At 41.0% G+C, this 22372-nt stretch overlaps 2 protein-coding genes across 2 annotated transcripts in view; one reads left to right on the top strand and one right to left on the bottom strand.

Annotated features, from left to right (window-relative positions):
• Positions 1-2623: 2623 nt before the first annotated feature.
• Positions 2624-5696, bottom strand: LOC131879875 (transcription elongation factor A protein 1-like). The gene is made up of 5 exons (XM_059226341.1): positions 5314-5696; positions 3483-3711; positions 3221-3409; positions 3051-3149; positions 2624-2969 (listed from the first exon to the last, which is right to left on the bottom strand). The coding sequence occupies exons 1-5, from the start codon at positions 5493-5495 to the stop codon at positions 2760-2762; spliced, it is 909 nt and encodes a 302-aa protein (XP_059082324.1). The 5' UTR covers positions 5496-5696; the 3' UTR covers positions 2624-2759.
• A 5339-nt stretch (positions 5697-11035) lies between these two features.
• Positions 11036-22372, top strand: part of LOC131879872 (uncharacterized) — a 24826-nt gene continuing 13489 nt past the window's right edge. The window contains exons 1-4 of the mRNA XM_059226336.1: positions 11036-11705; positions 16362-16462; positions 17406-17693; positions 21054-21293. Of these exons, the coding sequence (XP_059082319.1) occupies positions 11437-11705; positions 16362-16462; positions 17406-17693; positions 21054-21293 (898 nt within the window). The 5' untranslated portion in view covers positions 11036-11436. The remainder of the gene's footprint in view (positions 11706-16361; positions 16463-17405; positions 17694-21053; positions 21294-22372) is intronic.

The following is a 22372-nucleotide window of genomic DNA, read 5'->3' as shown; positions in this document are numbered from 1 at the left end:
AATACTCAAATCCATCGTTTCCAGTTTTCTACCTCACAAAATAATGAGGAACACTTTTGATCTGATTGACGAATTGAATTCTGGCTCAAATCAAACGCTCATTAACGAAAAAATTACCAAGATTGTTTTAGACATTTCTAACAACCTTCAAAATGGAATTTTAACCAATGTGTCAGTCGTCTCAACGGTGAGACGAGAGGGGTAAGTTGATCACTCAAGAATCCAGCTAGAGCTTTCTTGAACTTCCAAAAGAATTTCGGCCAAAATCGGCCCACTCTGAGTCGAATCATTTCTGAGTCCTTCGTCAAAATATATGAATGAATGAGAAACTCAGATCATTGCAATTCGAGGCCAGTAACTTTTTTTTCAAAATCTACTTGTTAAGTGGTTTATTTAAAAATAGTATCGTCAACACCTCATGTCGCTGACCGAAAGTGGACCGAAAATTCGAAGCTTTTCGAGTGAATGAATACCATTTAATCTTGACCGCCGCTTTTGAGTTCCCTCATCCAGGGGATCGCATGATGTTCTAATTTTAGATGAAATGAATAGTTCAGAAGATACCAAATTTTCACGTACCGTGTGCGTCTATTTCTCGTCGATATTTAAGAGTTGTGTTGATGTAACCGTGATGAGCCCCTCTTCTTTGACAATGTCAATTGTAGTCGACTCTATGCATACACTAACTCTAAATCATGCGTCTTTCACTTAAAATAGAGCCACAGGGTATCCACTGAATATTTTGGTTGACGAGCAATTAACGATCATTTGAAAAAAATGTCTATTCATTCACCCATCCAAACTATTCCTTGTACTTTCATAAGAAAAAAAGTTGTTTCAAACACGAACTTCTTGAAACATGGACTGTGAACGAGCTTCCCACCAAATCGACCTCCTCTTGGTCATAGCAACTCTGAGTCACTTTTCGAAATAAAGGGATAGAATAAGAAACGTAGATCTCTTCAATACAAGGCAGATTATTTTTTATATTATTTACAAGTTAAGTGTTTCGTGTCAAAGTTATGTTGTCAAAAGCTTATGTTGCTGACCAAGAGCAGGCCGAAAATTCGAAATTTTATGTTTTGTTTACTACATAACTTTGACCATGTCTCCCTAAGTTCCCTAAGCATAGTTTTCTTCTATTCAATAAGATCTTGTGGTCTTGTGAAGTGCTTAATTGGAATACAGTACAACGGTTTAGGAGATTAGAAATTTTTACTTCCGTTCGTAGTCCACATCTCTATGTAGAAGTCCGTGTTCCAAACCACAATCATGATCTTTTGAAGTCGCTCGGCATGGTTCCGAAAACGAAAAATTACCGAACAACATCCATCTTCTGGCTCAAACAAAATACAGTTCATAGTGCTCATTTCAAAGGCCATCAGTCTGAGAATGTATTTAAAGGTCTATTTAGACAGGCTATGACACGGCAGAGCTGGAAAGCACACATGCACATAAATCAGACATTAACATGTTGATATTGTAACAGGTTTTGTTAAAGTTGTGACAAATTGTCTTTGAACAGTGAACACAATTATCGTAGTTCAGTGATGACATTTCATGAAGTTGCTATGGACAGATTGGTTTGGCTTTACATACAATCATGTTTTGCATGATCTCGCCGCTCGCCCATGCATTTCGAATGCATTTGAGAACGTCGCAATAGGTGCGAATCGAGCACAGACTCAGGTCCTTATCGGGCAAGCTGTCGTCGCCTAGTGTTCTGATCTTGCCTTCTATTCTCTTTTATGAAGCAACCTGTTTCAGAAGGAGTGCTTTAGTAGCCCTGCATTCAAGTGGAAGTGCCAAGATTGGTCGTCATGAGGCGCTGTTCCAATAGGTGCTCCATTCCTGATGGGAACGTTTGGAGGCGAGCGCTCATCGTGTTCCTTCCGCTCCTTCCCCTCGTCCTTCGCCCGTGTCTAACTTTCGCGGTTGGTCTCGGTCGCTTCGATTTCCCTCCGCCTGAACTCGAACAGTGCAGTCAAAACTGGTTCTAGTCACTTTTCCGAGGCTTGAGCTGCTTGGGCCTCCATCTGACGAGACGCTTCAGATCGGTTCGCCGTCGACATTCATAAACGAGCTTCGGGGGTTAAATCGGGTAATACCAAATCTTATCACAACTAGATAACATCTAGCAATCCATCTCGTCTCCTCATTGAGACTATCAAGACCCCTCATATCATCCCATCCGAAGACTTCTTCCAAGTAAATGGCCGCTGCAGCAGTTGTTTCTTCGCAAGTCCATCACTTCGGTGCCAATTCGGCCCCCGGAGCCAAAGGCCTCAAGTCCAACAAGGCCGCACCCGCTGAACCTAATCCTAACCAAGCTGAAGGCAAGAAATCCGCTCAAAAGAAAAACTCGCCCGCTGACAAGGCTGCCAAGAAGTCCGAGGGAGCCAAGAAGCGCTCCAGCACCCCTCCTCCCAAAGGCAAGAAGGGTCCGGCTTCCAAGGGCGCTGACGGGGGCAAGGCCGCTAGTGGAGAGAAGCCCGCCAACAAGGGTGGCAAGTCCAAGAAGAAGTAGTACTCGAGAAACCCTTCCAAAGAACCAGCTCTTACTGGCTATTTCATTTATTTATCAGTAAATCTTGAAATGTCCAAAATAAACGTGTTGACCAACCAAACGCTGAATCGTTTATTTCACCTCGCTCACTTATCTCATGTATTCACGGCGCACTTAAACTAGCGCAAGCTTTCAAGTTTTCTGATTTGTAGTTTGGTCCACGGGACATCGAGTCATACCCAAGTGGTTCATTTTAGCAGAACTTCCAACGATTTCCGCAAGCGTTGCATAAGACAAAAGTGGTCATAGGCTCGTCAGCAGATCGGGTTTGAATTTGGTTGTAGGTGCAATTTTTCTTGTGACATTTTCCACATTGGAGCAAGTCGGTTTTGGTTCCTTCCACTTTGGCCAACTGGGCTGCATCTATACCCGCTTTCACGAAAGCTTTCCTCTGATTTTTGACCTGGTTTCCAGACACAAAAAAAGATCACAATCAAAACACGAGATAAGAACTCTGCGGTAAGAGGAAATGAATGGTCCTTACTTCGTCACTGGCCATATCTTCAGCGGACATCGTGGAAAACGTGTCTGGTGGGATCACTCCGGTGAGCACATTCTCTCTCAAAGCGGGATTCTTTTTATCCTACAAAAAAAAAAAAGCACTTCTTGAGAAGCACCCATCCAACATGGCTTCCAAAGCAGCTATTTATTTACCTTCAGGTTGAACACTCGAGATCGAATCTGGTTCTTGTACCTCATGCCGGTGTCCTTGAACTTTTTGAAGAGAGCATCCTCGATGAGCTCGGCGATGTCTTCGACTGTTTGACCCATACCATCAGGCAATTCGGTGTCGGCCTCCCCTCTTAGTGCCTTACTCAGCATATCCCGACACCTTAGCCGGACCTAAACCCAATGGCAAATGCATGCAAGGATGTATTGAAATTAAGTTCTGGGCAGAATTCAGAATGAAACTGACCTCGTCGGCTGTGGCTTGAGGTTTGGAGGGGAATGAACGGACCAAAGCCTCGTCGGTTCTACTACCATTCCCATCTTGGCTACCATGTTTGTCGTCCTTCCGTTTGACGTCGTCTTTCTTTTTTTCCTTTGCCTTGTCACCCGCAGCATTGGTTTCGGGTACAAACTTCTTCCAGGTCTTGATAAGCGATTTGGCTAAGGTGATGACCTCCTCATCCTTGCTGGATTTTCTGCAAAGCCAAATAAACGATGAAATAACTTTACAAAAAGAGTGCGTGTTTTCACATGTTATTGAAATTACAGTGACCCTGACTCACTAATTTCTCGCTTCTTCCTATCCCTTTTCCTCTATACTTTCGTTTCCCTTTATACCTGATACAGATCCTTTTCCCGTGAATACAATCAGTCGACTACCATCACTTGACTCAATGAGTTGTCGGACCTTTCTGGTCCGCTACAGCATCACCATATCAAACTTTTTGAAGCAAAATTAGCTCCAACGTGCCGGGAAACCCTATGCAAATAGTCACTGAAGGTGAAATTTGTGCTTTTTCTCATCAACTTTTTCTTTGGGGAGCAATGCAATGAATTTCAAAAGTCCTTCATATGACACACTTCTGAGGGCATTGGGAAAACGTTTTTGAAGAGTAGATTGGCCCAAGACATTATTAACTCGAGAACTCTTTGTTCGACCAAGGGTGCGACATTACTTTAGGATTTTCAGACAACCATAAACTAATTTCGGCGGCGAATGCACGTTACAGGTTTGCAGTGATATTTCATCTCAGTTTCATATGAACAGTGCTAAAGCAATATCCCTCGCCCAGTAGGCGTTCATGAATAGGACAATTGGCTAGCCTCTTTTGCCTGCCCGTGATTTAAAACCACCATGGGTACGCAAGCCAATTATTGGGACAAACAAGGACTCGAATCCCAAGACTAAATAGGTTTGATATTTGCACCAGAATGAAGAGGTTCAAGCGTTCAAGAGGTTCAAATCCTTTGTTTTGGCACATAAAGCCATTGGTTTCAACTTCAAGGTTCAAAAGGCGGTCAAGTACGAGAAAACACCTCAAAGGGCAGAGGCAAGATTCTGCCACAAAATTGATGGACTTGGAAATTTGGATTCGCTCCATTTCATGAGTAGGAGTTGAGCGTCTGGGAGAGGGCCTGACCTCTCACCTCAATATTCCCAGGCTTCCATGGTCAAGGTCGGGGTGAGCTTGAAGACTGAGGGGCACTTGGGCCAGAGCGACACTGGCCTCCGACCTCGGGCCGATTTTGTAATTGGTGCTATAAATGCCCCTGAATGAAAATTTCCTAGTCATTGGTGCCACCCCTTTCATCCTTGAAAGGTCTTATAAATGCCTGGCACGGCCAGGAAAATATGATTTAATACCTCTTTGACTGTTAGCTTGTCTCCGATTGGCTTCCCCATTGCTATGTGTCATCCAAACCAACCCCAGTTAAACTTCCTAAAGATGACGAACGTCATTCCAAGTGTGCCATTCGACTCGTGTTTTCGTGATGGAATAGCCCTGCACCCAAATTTTTCGAGCCCAGCCTATAAAGGTGGGCCAATTGGGGCGGGCTTGACTCAACAATGAAGAGACAGTTATTAGATAAACGTTATTCTCCACCGATTAGTTGGTGGTGCTCATTTTTAAATTTGTGATTAATTGTTAGAAAGGTTTAGATAGAAGCTTTAAGGGATATTAATATCGTGTTAGGTTAGGTAAGGTTAGGTTCTATTTGATAAGTTTTGGTTAAGTTTAAAAAAGTAGCACCGACAACTAATCGGTGGAGAATAACGTTACCCAGTTATTATATACCTTAGTGCATTGACCGTCATGCCGATTCGGGTGGTCGACAGGATGTTGAGATTCATCTTGAGCTGACTCAAGGATTGGAGCAGATCCAGCACGCCGCTCTGATCCGGATCCGCATTGTCGGCCGAAGGCGTGCATTTCTCCAATTGCTTCCGCAGACTCATCACCTCTTCTTCCACGCCCATCTTGCCACCTAGACCCTGAACGCGGGTGTCACGTCGATCAAACGGGGCTGATGCCCAAGACCTCACCCAAACCACCGGTCACTCAATGGATTCGAGGCCAATTCAACGATTCAAAGGTCTTCGGGTTTTCACTTTGAGGTTTGAGTTGTTCATACCATTTGTGCCTCTTTCGTCGAGGTCTGAAGCAGCATTGCCAACTGGGCTGAGTGCAGGCCAAAAGTGTCCAAATTGGCCAGCTTTAACACTCCATGGTCTTGGATATTTCATTGTCATAAATGGCTGTCTTTGGGATTTGTTTTGGCTTTTGATTCCGGATGGTAGTTTCATAGGTGAGCTAGGATTCATCATTTTGCCATACTTGGATGATGAAGAGATAATAGAGACGCTGCTGGCACTTTACCATCATGGCCGCCCCCATGACCACTTTTGAGCTCGAATTTGGCTTCCATCACCTTTGATGGTATGGCAGCGCTGGTACAATTCAAAATCAGCTGCCTAAATAACCGAGGAAAATGCCGCGACCAATATTCTGACTGAAAATTGAGGCTCAGGGTGTCGTTTCACTTGGAAATAGCGACCGATATGGAGTATAAAGAAACACGTTAGTGAATTAAGACACCAGTTTTGACACAAAATCTGTTTCATTCTTGAACAAAGAGGACAAATTTTGATTTCAAGCTCTGATTCCTACAATCATGCATTTTTATAAAACTGCCTGCGTCACCTTTCAATGTCTATAATGCCAGTGTGAATAATGCCAGCGTGACGGGCGAAGGGAAAGAAAAAAAAATATGGACCTGCCAAGGGTGTCTAGTATGATGATTTTGTTGGGATTCACTGATTTTTGATACAATTGAAATACTCTAAATTGAATCTTATCATCATCACCATGGGCTGTTGGTGGCACAATAATTATTTTTCACACCGCCCTTGACTCGAATCATTTGGTTCATTTATCCACTTAACCTCTTCTTGGCGACGAACATTAAACTCCGATAAAATATGTTGTTTTCACGTCGAGCAGAAATTGTAGAGATTTGACTGCAGCAGGGACTCTAAAGAGAGGAAACGACACGGATTTCCCCTCACCGCCAACTTAGGCCATTGCGTTGAATCAAGACATTAACTCCAGTATGAATAAAACAAGATTATCCGTACTGCATAGTACATTAAGGTGTTTTTAATTAAATAATGATCTCCTTGATATACAACTCCGTCCATATACTAAATATTTCTAAATTAATCTTGAAAGTCAGAAAAATAATGAACATCAAATTAATCAAAAACAATCAAATTGTTTTTCGATTGAAATTGGTGAAATATTGCGTAAAATTGGCTCAAAACCACACATAGATAGAAAATCATCAAGAGTCATTTTATTAATTGATGGGTAATGTACACTGACAAAATATAAAAAAATGTATGGAATAAGCAATAAAAGTGCATGTACATAAGTGTTAACATATTAGAATATCTTGGATGGACAATTGATAATTTTGTCTAAACCCACACATTTGACAAAAAACATCAGGCGGCATTGGTGAGAAATGAATGAGTTATCTTTGTGTAGAGTTTAAATTTCTACTTATTAGGAAGTTTGCATAAAAGGCAGGCATTATTTAAGGGGCACAAAGAAATATCAAAGTACAGTAGACAAGATCTCAATTTGCACTTTGGACTCCAATAAATTGTTTTTCTTGCACAAGCATCCAAAATACCAAAATAGTCAAATAAAACAGGTGCCATATCTCTTAAAATTATTATTTCATGATTACGAAGCATCCAAATGAGTTTAAAGAACAATATGTAGCTCAGAGCTACAGTATGTCTACTTTTGTGTCCTTGACTGAATATACGAGGAATGAGGGATGAAAAATGAATGAAGGTTTAGTTACTTCCATTCTTTTCTTACCGTCGGTAGTTAAAAAAGTGAAATGGGCCGTTTGGCCTGGTTATCTCCTGGACAAGTTTCGGCCGAATCGATTTTATTACATTTTTAGCAATGGTTATTATGATATAGAATAAAAAAGGGACACCAAGGCATACATTCCATTAAAAATATTCTTACTTGCTTTCTTGGCAAATTTCTGTGTTTCACGTACCATCATCTTGAGCTTTTTATTGGGTTGAGCTAGAGAACCTGGATTCAGAAACGTGCGAGGTTGGCAGGTGACTCCACTTCAAAAACTGTAAACGATCAGTAGAACTAAAGAGTTTCCAAACAGATTTTGAACTGATGCACTGTTTAAGAGAGAGTTCTAGCATGAAAAGGATCAGTGAATATTTTCTTCAAGGACGCTGCCAAATTTTACTTGAAGACAAGCTACGATGGATACGACATTTTAGATTGTTACTTTTTATATCCTTTCTGATCTGAACCCATTTTTTCATAAGATTAGATTGCTATAATCTCTCATTAGATTATTCAGACTAACATTATCACATGTGAGCTTCCTGAGTCTATCAAGAAACAAGTCCCTTATACTTTACAATGTAATTGTTTGAATATGGTTGTGCTTTCTTTTTTGAAGTGCTTTAGTCCAACTTGAGACTGGCAGCATGCAAAAGATCAGTCAGATCATGTCAACTACATTTTATTGAAAAATTCCACACTAATACCATTGGAATGACAAAAGATACTCTTAACCCTGTGGAATGAGTTGATTAAATCCATGGTGGATAAAATTTGTCATAAACCATTCAAAACGTTGCCCTATTATGCGATGCAAACGTGCGACCTCTTTTTGGAAGCAACTGAGTTCCCTGTCGGGAAAGTATCCAAATACAGCCCATGTTCATTGACAATTGGCAGCTAATCAGATCAGTCAAATTTTTGATGATGTATACTCAACCTCACGTATCTATGCCTAGAGCATCTATAGGTTGATCAGAGCCTTGACCTCTCAGGAGGAGAGGAGGAGAATTAGCTCCGTTGATTTAATGACTTGATACTTGAAATGCAGAGATTGGACTTGCAAGTAAGCAATTAAAAATATTTTGAATGAGATGTATACCTTGGTGTCTCTGTATTGATTCCAAATCATAACAACCATGATAGAAGACCATGGTATTGCTTGTAAATGTAATAAACTCGTTTTGCCCCAAACTTGTCCGAGCAGCCGCAAGGAAGCCAACCGGCCCGTTTCGCTTTTTTATTGCCGGCGGATAAAAAAATGGAAATCAATAAACCTCCAAATTCATCCCTCATTGCACCTGTCGGTGCCACCCTCTCGAATTTCTGCACTTCGACATGTTTTGTCGAAGTCTACCGGAGTTATAAAAAATCGTTAGACCAACCCAAAGCGTAATTTCTTTTAATAAGGGCTCTTATTTCGAACGTCATACGGCCCAAAGAAAACGGGAAGAGGCACGGTAGATTGCTACATAATCTACATCTTGCCGTGCCTTGAACACAATTCCTTTTCCGGACATTATATGACCCGAGGCTCTAATTATAAATAAGATTTTGATTGAATTAGTCAAAAACAACACAAACGCATTACAATTTAGAAAAAAAGGAATTGGCCCAATCAGCCTTTTATTTGGTAGAGGCTGAATGACAAAGCGCCCTCTGGAGTGCAGAACGTAAAACATATTTCGTGCGTCGTAAGGGGCCTATATCAAACATTCTCATTCATTTCAGTGGAATTATTTTAGTTTTTCGCATTTTATTTAAAACTTGGAAATCAGGGCCGACAGCGCAAGTGCTCTTTTTCTCAAATATTTTGCGGCGGGTAAAACGTCGTCCTCGAGAGAGAAGTAATCCGTAATTGAAGTGATTTAAATGGTTTGCTAAATCTGTTGCAATGAAAGTCACAATAGGCCTGATTCTCAAGAGCTGCATTTTTGTGACTGAGTTTGGCTTTAAAAATGGAATCGCGAGTAATCGATAGAACTTGAAGGCTTCGTCAGAATCATATTCGAATGATTCACCTCATGTCCTTTCCTCGATTAAGCGTATCGCTCAAAGGTCATGAGTACTCCCATTCCTGAGAAGCATCGAATCCAAGAAAACGTAACACGTGAACTCTTTGTTTGAGACATGGCGTAATGAAATGGTTGGTACGCTCCGTGGTTTGCATTCGATCTAGACTGATGAGAAGGACCCAAAAAGGGAGACTAGAAGATCAAGATCGAAGAAAAATGAGTCGGACCCTTTCTTGAAACGGGGAAAGGTAGGTGGTCTCGTATGTTCTTCAGGGTGAGCTTTTGTTCATGCATTACGCGAAGATTTTTTCAACTGTTGCAAATAGGAATGTTCAAGATCATTAGATAATGGATGAAAAACTTATATATATCTTATTTAGCTTTATATTCATATCATATCTAATGCACCAACGAATTAGAGATTTGGAGAATGATTGTTCCTTGAAAGCCTACTCTACTTAATGCTGGTCAATAGGATACGATCGCAGCCTCACTTTTTTTTTTTACCCCTTTGCGCCCAAGCGCCATCTTTCGGATATGTAGGGGGGATGTGTCAACCGTAAAAATGCCACCGCTTTTTCAACCAACAATTGAACTTCTGTCTCAAAGCGAGCTTAAAGTTTCATCTTTTTATCGCTTCTAGCTCTATCCTTTGTTTTTTGTGTGTAGCAGCTCCGCTTATTTCGACACTATTGTTATTGACTCATGCCATAGCCAAAACTTCGACACATCCTTACGTAAGTCAAAAGGGGGCGCTCAAGTGCAAAGGGGTAAACAAAGACCCTCGTGAGCATGTCCTATTAACTATGTATGTACAGACACAGACTTTGGTCTGTAGTTGTATTTGACGTGCTTATATAGTACGCAAAATCTTTTTAGGAGTAGTTTCAAAGAAAATTAAGTAATACATATTTCAAGAAAAGTTTTCTGTGTCCATCTTTTTTATAGGATAGTGTGCTGATATTCCTGATTTATAGTAATATTGTTGCCAGACTACAGTACCAATTAAATTGAATACAAGTTGTCTTTACAGTTGCCGTTTCCTGACTTTGGCTTATTTTGAGACCTCTTTTCCTAAAACAGACAATTGTTTTGTTTGTTTCTTTTGTACGGTAAGTTCGTGTCAGGGCTTTTTCAATGATCGAAAGTGATAGGGAAGCAATTTCAAGCTAGTGAATGGCTAGTACTGATGGTTCCAATAACTTGAAACATCGCGGCTAACCTCAGCAAGTTCTCCCAATTGTCACTGTCTTTTCCAAAGTTTTATTGGATATCAAGTTATAATGAAAAACCAAGGAGAAATTATTTTTCATCGGAATATCGAGAAATCCACACTGAAAGCTGTTTTTTGCCCTCCTTTCAAGTGCTGTCTCCTTTACAGGTTTTCTTAAAAATGAAGCATAAAGGCCCTGAGAATTTACGAACGAAACCCACGGACGGAGATAGTAGAAGAAAGGTCCTTCTCTCCTTGTGTCGTTTTGCACAAAGACCGAATGAGTCGTCGCCTTCCCAAAGGCCGCCTCCGATTCAACCTTCACGAGTTGCGCTCCCAGCTCACTTCTCCCGGCAAGTTGTTTTCCACTTTTCCTCCGAGGCACCGAATGTCTGGATGGATGTAAAGAGTTGTCGTTCCAGGATCAACCGGTCCAGTAGCGTTTCACGTGTTGGATGAAAAGCAAGGAGGTGGGCCAAATCTTCCAAGTCCCTTTGTTGTCAACATTATCAGATGGATCCGTAGAACTTTTCGCAACCCCAGATCTCGTTCTTTGCAACTATCCGCGTGACTGTGCATTTTCAGTGTGTCAAAAGTGGAAAGGAAGGAAAGAGAGGCGGAAGGAAGTTTCAGTATTCCTTTTTTCCCGCGTCGTTTTTGAATCGTGTCCTTGGCGGGAAAAAACATGGACACCCGTTTGAAAATCACTAGGGGCCGCTTTTGTTGACCACAAAGGGCTGAAGAAGGAGGACAGAAAAGGGAAGGAGGAGAAGGATATTTGATTCCCTTCACAACTGGAAGATGCGGCGGCCTTTGGCTATCCTCTACTTTCTGTGGACAATTGTCCTGTCCCAGGGGGATATCCCGTCTTCCCAATCCTCACAAAGAGAGACCTTTGATGTGCTGCACCATGGCCACTCTGATCCTCCCGAATGTGAGTTCCCAGAAGTTTGGATAGGGACTTGGTTCCATCTTGGGTTTCCGCATCCGCTCAACATTACAAGAAACGAAATCACCAGCAAAGGGACTTGCTTTCGGAGGCAAGGATCTCATTTTCTGGTCCGAGAGAGGTGAGGAGAAAAGTCGTTCAAAAAAGCTTAACAATTTTCTACCATTTCATATCCAAGCTTGCCTTCTATTTGTGTGTAAAAGTGTATGTGGCCACTCACGGGAACCCAAGGGAGGTTTTGAAACAGGTCAAACGAGCCCATAAGCGCCCCCCGCCGCCTTCTCGCACATCTATTCTATTTCAAAGCTAATCTTCTCAGAAAGTTTTAAACACACTTGATCCTTGTCAGACTTGGTAAGCCCCTTCCCTAGGAGAAAACTTCCCTTCAGACAGAAACGACAAAGAGGGGAAGAAAGGGAGATTGAAGCACACCTAATTCTTAGTTCGCAAAGAAAATAATTGGACTCAAAATATCCATCAAAATGATTCGTCGTAAAACTAATGTAAAAGAGTGGTGTTGAAAAACCAGGAATTGCGGCTGTTCACTGTCAAATGCTTTACTAATGAGTTCATGTGATAGGCTGATAAATTGTTCTCGCCGTTCCAATGGTTTTTGTTCTCTCGTGTGTGCATGTGTTCAAAAGACCAAATGACAATATGTCGTGACTTGGTCTCCAAGGCCATGGAAAGACCAAGCCGATCCCGGGCAAGTCATGATTATATCGTAATCCTCTAATAATCGCTCTAATTGTTCCATGTTCCCGTTGTAGTTCCAAGTCAAACAATATGTAATGAAAGAATTGAGCCTTGTTTATAGAACTGCATACACGCGTATAAATATGATTGGATAGCCTATCTCACTCTCAAGAGACCTTGCAAGATTAAGCAACAGTCCGGTGAACAAAACCGTAGGACGAAAGGAAAATGAGAAGGGGCGGGAAAGGGCATTTCTTGTCAGTTCCCTCGGGAAGCCTTTGTACCTAAAAATGGACGGAAATGAGCAGTGCGAATAATCAAGAGCTATGGAATACGAATACATAAAGTGGATGGATAAAGCTTCCGAAAGTGGCTTATAAAGAGGGTTCACTTCCGTCACTTCAGAAACTGGGGATCAGTTTCAAGTATTAGGAAGAAAACTTTCTTGTTCCCTGGTCCCTGGAATGGCATATGGAACGTCCGGATTCGGGACTGGGAAGAAACTTTTTTCCATCCTTACACCAGAAGTCAAGGACTCTCACTTGTGACATTTTTACACCGCTTCGCTATAATAAGATGCTCAAGTTCCGCAGAATACTGATCGGAAATCATATTCACCCTAATGCAAAGGTTGGCGACTTTTCCATGCATATTTACATAATGTGCAAGCAAGTCGTAGCAGAGGAAAATGGTGAAAAGTTACGGTGCCCTACTAATCTCCATTCACTTTTCTTTTGCTTGTATCGAGAGCTGGTTCGATGTTTACCTAAGCAAAGCAAATTTTGTGATGATCAAACAAACAACTTAGGCTCCATTGATTTTTTCAGAAGTTTCCCAAAACTGGGATTCAGTAAAAAACGTTGTACCTATCGCCTCGCCTCCTGAAGAAAATACGGTCTCGTTTAGCGAAAAAATAAAAATTGCACCAAAGCGGGTTTCCATATCATCTAAAGAAGTGCACGCGGGCCAATTATCACTTTCAAAACTCAGGCAAGCTCAAGTGAGTGCAAATCCAGAATGTGGATCATTGTTGCGACCTCAAAAATTACGCTATTTTGGTGTGTAGCTAGAAAATGATAGTTTGTGGAAAAATCAACTTTGTGTAAAAATGCTCGCGCCACTTTCGACATAGATTGCATACAATTTCAATATTATGTGAATGGTAAGAAGCCAATCTCGACTATTGGACAAGGCTCTTAACAGCAATGAGTGAAGTGTAAATCTCTTTGAACAAGACTTACACAATGAATTGTAGTCATATTGAACGAGACTTGAAATACGTAACGTAGAACTGAGCCTCTCATTCAAGAAGACCGCCACTGGCAGGACGCTCAAGCGCTTACTATGAACCGTTTTAAAAATGTCGAATATGCATCTAAAAAGGTAAAATTCCTTTTTAAATTGAATATATTCAAAGTAATATTCGACTTTTGCCGGACTCGTCTGAACACTTCTAGGGACCCTTGCATTCAAGCATAGCATAGGGCCTTTGCAACAGATATTGCGAGCCATTAGTCTACAATAGGTCAGGTCAAGTTAGGTTAGGTTAGGTCATGAACTCTTGAAAGAGGAACCGACCTGGTTTTCCTTTGCCCGCCAAGTTAGGCCATTGTATTGTATTAAGACAGTCAATCAAGTGTAACAAGATTACCCATGCTACATAGTACATTTGAGTATCTTTTAAATATTGAGCTTTTTGAAATAGAACGCGGTTCATAGACAAGAATCAATTTATTAATGGATGAGTAACTTAAACTGACAAATAACAACATAAATGTATGAAATAGGCAATAAAGGTAAATGTACATAAATTTTAACTTATTTTGAAAATCTGGGTTGGACAATCGATAATTTTGTTTTAATCCACCCACTTAACAAAGAAACAGCAGGTATTGGTACTTGTTAAGAAGTTTACATAAAAGGCAGACATTATTCAAGTTGCACAGAGTCCAGTCCAATTTCAAATTTGGACTCCGATTAATTTGTTTTTAACAAATCATCTACATATAAGAGTCGAATGAAAAAGATGTTTGTGAAAAAATATCATTCCATCATTAGCAAGCATTCAAATGAATTGAGAGCACAACATGTACCTGGAAGCTACAATATAGTTACTTTGGGGTTGAGGGTCATTCCCAGAGTGAGAACCCTAGGTTCATAACAAGTGCCCCAAATTATTTGAAATTAGACCAAGATGTTCTTGAAACAATGTCTTTCAAACAACATCTTTGCCAAAAAAAAGTATTGATAGATTGGGTTTAGAACTATTCTAGCTTTATCAAGAACACTTAATTGGTATTTCTCAGTAATTGTACTACAAGACATGTCAGAAGCCATTTTTAGTATATCTACATGCATTGTTTCAAGCAAATAACATCAATGGTTACAAAAATCGCACAACCAAACCCAGGACAACTCACTCCAAGGGACAACTCACCCCAAGCGACAAAAGAAATTAAGCACTATATATTGGCTCACAAGTACTTCATATTTATGGAGCAAAATTGATCACCATGTAAAAACTTGTAAAAAATCTAGACCATTGCACTATTAACTACTCAAGACTTTTCAAGACTACTTGTATTTACTTCAATCAAGGTGTCGCAATCAAAAAACATTCTTTTAAAACTTGAATTGCTTTGCTTTTAAGTTCAATGCTTTTCTAATGTTACCACCTTTGCAAGCAAATTGAATGTTAACTCACCAAGTTTCAGTTTTGATCCTTAAGTTAAGAGTTTTTTGGTCAATATCTTGTGTTTAGTTCTTCCTGGGTTGACTTGTTCACTAAGTTGAGTTGAGTTGTCTGTTGGGTCCAGTTATCCATTGCTCACCAGCCACTTCCTAGCTTCTGATACCTGACAACAAAGGTGTCAAATCGATAGTTGCTTTGATTGGTGAGGAAGATTGATCGCGCATTGCCGTTTATAGGTCTTCGTAGAGTGAAGCGAACATTTTCACACAGGCTGATTTGTCTACACACTCCCATTTTATTGTTTATTGTTTCTGCCACTCGAAAACACAATGTGTAAAAAAGAATATAGACATGAAAGAAAAAAAAAAACACGAATAGTTGGGAAGAATGAAAGAAAGAGAAAAGAAATAAAACCACCCTGCCGCCAAGCGCGATGATCCCTAACATAGCATATGGGCACAGGGACAGTTCAAGGGACATGGAGCTCTAGGCACAGGTAACTGACAATTCAGACACTACAATTTATAACCACTTATTTCTCTGAAGTTGGTTTGCTCTAATGAATTCAAGACTGTTTTGTGGGAGTTAGAATTACTGGAATACCTAGAATTTTCAAAGTAGGGTTCCAGTGTTGGCACTTCGTATGAAATGGAATGAGCGTATAATTCGGTCCCAGCTTCGTTCACCATTCTTGTTTATACTGCCATTTCCAGGGATTTTATACTCATTCAATTTATTTTTATCTGCCTACTTTCTGGGAGCCATTGGCAGCATTCGAAATAAAACTCGAAGTGTGCCTGCTTCCCTCTGAAATATCCGGCACAGTGACTAAAACCTTGAACCTGGAATTGGATAGAGCATGAAGTGGGCAAATATCTATCGAGATGACAAGTACATAAGAGTAAATTTGAAATCCACCCTTCTTCACCAAAGTCTTTTTCTTGAGACAAACTTGCCCTATGTGCCAATGTAGGGAGTAGTTTTATAATGTTAACTCTGTGTTTCTTGGTAACCTTTCTCCAACCATATCTTATACCACAAGGGAGATCCAAAATGCAGCACCCTGTCGAGTGTAACTACGTTCATTCATGATATGTACCAAACGGGAGAGAAAAAAAGCAAGGAGATATCTTTGCAATGTGGGCATGGCCTACTGGTCCCTCTTCCAAGAGTGAGTTTGAGATGCAAACATTTCTTGGACGTCCTTGGAGGCCTTGACAGCCGAATAAAGGGGCTGCCTTCACAAATATAACGTCTCTTTGGCAATGATTGCATAGAGTGCATTAATTTGCTTCCTCTTGGAGATGAACCGCAATGGTCCAAACTTCATCGGCTCGTTTATTACGGTAATCAAAAGTGTAGTAAAATGCGCATTTTTTAATGTTTCAGACTTGACAACAATTTTCACGCTGAGGAAGAGCAAGTTCGGTTTTGCTTGAAGTGCATGCTCATCATTGAGAAACACCAAAATGCATTGCAATATAAAGAAAGTAAGTAAATTGAAACACACGATATTTGCCAAGAAAATGCACCATTTGGGAAATAGAGGCCATGGCACGTTGATGCTGAGTATCAATTCACTTGGGTTGGAGCATTTCATTCGTAATTTGGAAGAGATAATTCGGTTTCAGGAGTGATCCGTCTTGCCAAAAGAGACGGGCCAATATATGGGCTTTTTCTCCTCTTTAATAGCCGGGCTTTGAGTCGTTGGTTTTGGTGAGGAATGGGTGGATTTTCGTTCCCCATGCAAATTCATCCAATACCCGTTGAGTGAGCCTAGAACTCTTTCTGTGTGCCTTAACTAGCTTTGTCAGCAGCTGGCTCCATTGGTGGCAAGGAGGAGAAGCACTTCAAGGACTTTTTTCAAAGAAATTGTGCAATCATGATTACTTTTTTCCTTGGCATTCTCGCCTTTGATGATTGCTTTGGCCTAAGAGAACGAGAGTGGGAGCAAAGCAAGCAAACCCGATAAAGGCTCATGTTCGGTCGAGAAAAATTGGGAAACGCCTCATGCAAAAACTGGTCTGGCACATCACCTCCCAATGACTGGCGTCTTTTTCGGGGGTTTTGTACTAGAAGAATCATATGGTTTCCAAACTAGACCCTCCGCCCACGTTCCGCTTTAAATGGAGCAATTTTACCGATTATTACCAAGAACGTAGAAGTACGCTCCTAAGTTCATGGGTATAGAAAGGCTTGGAACCTGACTGAATGATATGGCAGGTTAATGTGCTAGCGGGAAATTGGGCATAAAAATTGCATGATTTGGTTCCCAAAGGGAGAAGTAAGGGTCTGTTGGCCGCCCGCCTGTTCCATTTACTGAAACTGGCATGTAGAACCGCTTTACATTTAGATTCTGAGCCTCTTCTACATAAGCCATAACAATTATGAATAAAGAGACCCTCATTTCTCCGTGTATTTTTTCCTTGCCAGGCTATTGCGAACCATGGAACCCGATGTTTGCGGAAACTACTTTTGCGGTTTCTACGCTCTGTTCCAGCATCATGGCTGATTCAGCCCTCTTCTATATGTTTCGAATGGGGCCGAACCTCAAGCCGACTGCTTGTCCTTTCGATGGGACACACACCTTCAGCTATTCCACCCGCGGGGGCAAAGACATTTGTGGCCGACCCAGTTCCCACTTGGAGCAATGCACCGATCCAACGAGATTGGTGTTCCAATTCCAGGCTTGTCCAGATGTTCTTGGATCTGAGAGTGCAGGTGAAGTAAGAAAAGAGTGTAGAAACACAGCATAAGTGGCCATACAAGGCTTTTTCGTGCTTGCACATCAAACGAGCAATATTACGCCGTGATCATGGGACATACTGGTGCACAGTTTTGAATTCGTCAAGTAGGTTTCTGTTACGTAATCGGAAAAAGACATCCCTCGGTCCGAGACTGTGTGGTGGAAATCGTTCCAATTTGTACTAGACACCCGAAATTGTCAAGGGAACATAATGGACCATTGAGGTTCGGATAAAAGTAATCACATGGGGGGCCAAGAAGTTGGAAGCTAGAACATGTTCATAAAGTTCCTTTTTCAAGCTCGGGTGTCAGATTCATAAAAGACTGTCTGTGGTACATTTAGGAAACTTGCAACTGGAACACTTTTGGATCCCTCTTGTTGTTTCCCTGGTTTGGAAAAGGCTCCCAAGGGCGAGACAGCAAGTGCACAAGGAAAGATCCTTACCACCTCATAAACGCAGGATTGAAGGGGACAATTCTCACTAATACATGATTTAGAAATACAAGTCGAGTCGTGGCGTTCGTCGTTGTCTTTGTGTGCTCGAAAACATTGAAGGCGGCGAAACTGGTTTCATATTCAGCTCGTGTTTAAACCCTCCATCTTTTGAGCTTGATCCACCATCAAGTTAGGTTGTGTGCCTCTAAGGAAAAGAAAGAGGGAAAATGGAATAATTTAAGTTTTTGTCAAAGATTCCGCCAACGACTGTTCCACTGATGTTCCAATGTGGTTTGGTTGGGGGCGAAGAGCCTCTCCGAAGTAATTAGTATTCAGCACATTACTAACCTGATGGTGGTTTTCCATTTCTAAAGCCCTTTGGCAAGACCAAGAGGATTGGAACAAAGGGCTTTTCCCAACCTTTTCCTGAATCATGCCATTGCATGAAGATGCTATTCGAATGTCAAAACGATCATTGGGCAAGCATAACTTCTACACCCATTTTATAGACCTTCTTTCTGCTACTTGGAATAAATTTCTAAATTCATGTTGGAAAAATGTAACTCTTATTTCACTTTATAGGTAGTCAAATAAAATCTGATCCACCAACGAAATAGAGTTGGCGGATCTGGCTAACCCTTGAATATACGGTTGATCGGGATTTTTAGTCAAAAACTTGTCCAAGTCTGACTTAAATCCTGCTACTGGATCAACGCCTACATACGCCCTACGAATACAACCTTTTGCAACCACTTTTTGTCAGATGTTGTGTAAAGAGTGATGCAGACTTTCTTACGTTTCTCTCCATTCATTGAGAACTGAGTGCCAGAAATTAAGGATATAGTGCTTGAGGGCTTTCAAATTACATTAATTCTGGCATTGATTGCTTCTTCCTGGGCTGACCAGGCCCAGAAATCAAGGGGTGTTGACCCCTCAAACTCCTCAAGAGTAAGATATTGGATGACTGTCACACATTTATCAAAGAACGGTGACAAAATGAAGAACGTCTACGTTACTGATGTTATTTCATGCCAAAAAAGTGGCTACGGAAGGCTTGGACATGATGCAATAATTTCAGTAATATGTTCAAAAGTATTTGTCGGAAAACAGATGAAATTTGATAGATCTATTCATGAATGATAGATTTATATATTAGAAGATGCTGCAATTATGAAAAATCCTCTATATACAAGAGGGTGCCCTTATCCTCAGACACAGAGGGTTAGAATGGATCACTTTATTGGATAGGTTTGTGTTTAGCTCAAGTCTTCATTAGTATCGAAGCAAAGTTTTTGGATATGTAACTTGCCAAGTATGGCTTGTTCCAAGTTCCACCACGTGTCAAAATGACAAATTATAAAACGACAACTTTTTTAGTCAACATTTTACCTCACTCACATCGTGCCATGATAAATGCGTTGGCAAAAGAGCTTTGACAATGGGTCCAATGGGCCAACTGAAGATATCATCCATTCTACCTTGGATTTCTCTATTCTTCTCTTCAAACGGACAGGGATTTCTCGACTTATTGGATCATTTATTTGGCTCCGGATTTTTGGCGCCTATTGTCGTCAGATCGTTTTCTTACCTCTAGAGCGCTATCAAACCAACTCCTTGACTTTAGTTTGAGCCAAGTTCTGACTCTATCAACGAGATCATGACTTGCCGTGCAAAGGAACTTTCAGATTTCTGACTAAGATTTTCTATCTTGGCACACTGAAGGAAAAGAGGGAAAAACACTCTTCTACCTCCGTGGTTACTCGGTGGCAAAAAGTAGGAGGCTGAAAACAAACTACTGTAGAAAAGGCGTCAGCTCGTGGAAGACTTGGGTTTGAAGGCTATTCGATTGGTAAACTGAGGTTTTTGTCTTGATAGAATTAATCCAAAATGACCAGATTCATTCCAGTGTCTCAGGTTCTCATGTGTAAGCATGTGTCATTGCTGATCGTGATCAATGGAGGAACCTGAGATAACTTTACATCCCCGCTAGCTCGGTTTGAGTGTCTTCGTTGTAGTTTGAAGTGGCAAAGAAGGCTATGAATCAGTTCCTCTCGTTTCGACGAAAATATATAGAACATCTGCAGTAAAGTGGAGGAATGTTTCCAAAAAGATTTAGGTATCCCATTACTCATGCTTTTTTGTATTGAATAGCCCGAATAAGTGTCACAAGTCAAAAAACAGTGAAGGAAGAATAAAATGATCCCATAGAAAGGAAATGGTGCGAGTGAGCAAGGACCACTTACGTACATTTTGGTAATTCATTCTCGTCTCTGTGGAACCAAAGCTCCATTAAAACGTTTAGGGCCTTTACAACTGATTTCCCGAGGCAGCGAATCCCGCGTATGGTTCTCTCATAGAACAATCGCACTTACAATTTTAAGTGGACATGTACGTACTACGTCCTGTAGAGATGGGGGCCGATTAGAACTAAGCGAGAAAGAACCATGTCGCTGATCCCAATTCCATACTCTAAGTCATATGTTCCATGTCCGACCACGCTTTCGCCTACAATGTTTTATTATTTTGACTTATACCACATAAGCATTACAACAGATCGCATCCAGCTTGCACTATATAAAATCGCTTGAAAACCGTTACCGGGCTTCTTTTACGACTGACTTGCAAGGGACACAATGTTGTTCCATGGCCTCCTTTTGGTCTTTAAGGGAACAAACTGCTATTGACACGAATTGGAACGGTTGGACATGATATTAGACCCAATTGAATGGACCCGGTGGGTCTTAAATATTGGTTCCTTAAGCACCTTGACACGAACGGAGAACCATTTGGATCACACTGGCCAGCCACCACTTTGCATACGGACATTGTCCGTGATCCAACATCCTGAGAGTTCTCGTTGTTCGTGTCCTTGAGTAGACAATCAAAGGCTCATGTTTCAGATCATGAACTGAGTTGCTTGGCCACATGGAGTGAAGGCTCCTCGCGTTTCCTCGTTGGCCAATGGCGATCTCGGCGGAGACACTCGAGCTCTCGAGAGATGAATAACTACCATTGCTTTCGACACGAAAGAAGATTTGAGAACCAGGAAGTGGTGGTCAAAATGGCACAATCCTTCAAAAGCTCCTGTATGGGCCTGTGGAGTGTGGAGGAAGGAGCGCGAACTTACGAAATGACGCCAGGTAAGATTGACGTGACAATCCCATGCATGAGTTCCATCACAATATCTAGATTTGTGTACAGATAAAATTGATTGGGAAGGGTGCAAAATTGGAATAGAGATTTCCTATTGGTTAACTGATTAGTGCTCAAAGGTAAGGTGACTCTCGTTAAAAGCATCTTCGCTTGAAAATTTGATCCAACATCGTTGGCGACTTTATTCACCTTTGTCTTTCTTGCATTTCCATTTAGACAGTACTCCATGAGGGCGAACGCATATTCAGCTTGATAACAAAGCATTAGTTGTGTCCACTTTACCAAAGCAAATTAATTTCCATAATAGCTGGAGTGTTCTTAAGCACGCATTATGCGAACAAAAACTCTCAACAAAGAAGTGACAAGAATAAAAAACACCACACACATCTATTTTCGTTTCCCCAAAGAATAACCGGGGTCAGCATTTCAACGTAGGGTCATTAAGGTCGGTTCCAATGATTGCAATCATTCTGAAGGAAGTCATGTATGGTTTTACAGATTCGAGGAAATATGTGTGTCAATGTTAAATGCTTCAAAATTCTGCGATGCAAAAAGATGACGTCACCCTGTCGTAAGCCATGATACCTAAGATGGACTAAATTTGATGAATGAATCGTCTCTTTGTTGTAGAAAATAGGAATGGAGTCATTTCCAAATAAAACATGGGCAAGTAGTTGAGGTATTTTTTCCAACAAGAAGAGCATCAAATTCCAAAATATCACAAAAATATCGCCATGGATTTAAGCAGTTTAAAGCACAGCGTCTAATCGTCATAAAAAATCAAACTTGAGGATTTTGGGGAGCTAAGCAACTGTAAGACAATCTTTTACTAGGGTTTAGTTAGGCCTTTAGATTTTAGTTTCCCCTCAAGCTCCATTTGAAATGTCACTTTAAGGCCAGCTAATTTGACGTTCCCTAACAAGGTCACGGTGGTTGGTTTTACGATGCACATCAAAGGTCGGCACGAGATTGGCTCTTTGAAAAAACTACCCAGAGTGAAATCCTAGAACGAAAATAAAAGCCTCAAATATGAAAGATTAGTCTACGGCTTAAAGCCTATCAAACT

This window comes from Tigriopus californicus, chromosome 4 (genome assembly GCF_007210705.1).
Source record: "Tigriopus californicus strain San Diego chromosome 4, Tcal_SD_v2.1, whole genome shotgun sequence".
Classification (NCBI taxonomy): domain Eukaryota; kingdom Metazoa; phylum Arthropoda; class Copepoda; order Harpacticoida; family Harpacticidae; genus Tigriopus; species Tigriopus californicus.
Note: the sequence above shows the minus strand (reverse complement) of the source record. Positions and strands in the feature narration are given on the sequence as shown.

Coding starts and splice junctions, on each gene's coding strand:
- LOC131879875 (XM_059226341.1), bottom strand. CDS start 5,495: ATGGGCGTGGAAGAAGAGGTGATGAGTCTGCGGAAGCAATTGGAGAAA. Junction 3,150..3,220: donor CTCGAGTGTTCAACCTGAAG/GTAAATAAATAG, acceptor TTTTTTTTGTAG/GATAAAAAGAATCCCGCTTT. Junction 2,970..3,050: donor AAGATATGGCCAGTGACGAA/GTAAGGACCATT, acceptor TCTGGAAACCAG/GTCAAAAATCAGAGGAAAGC.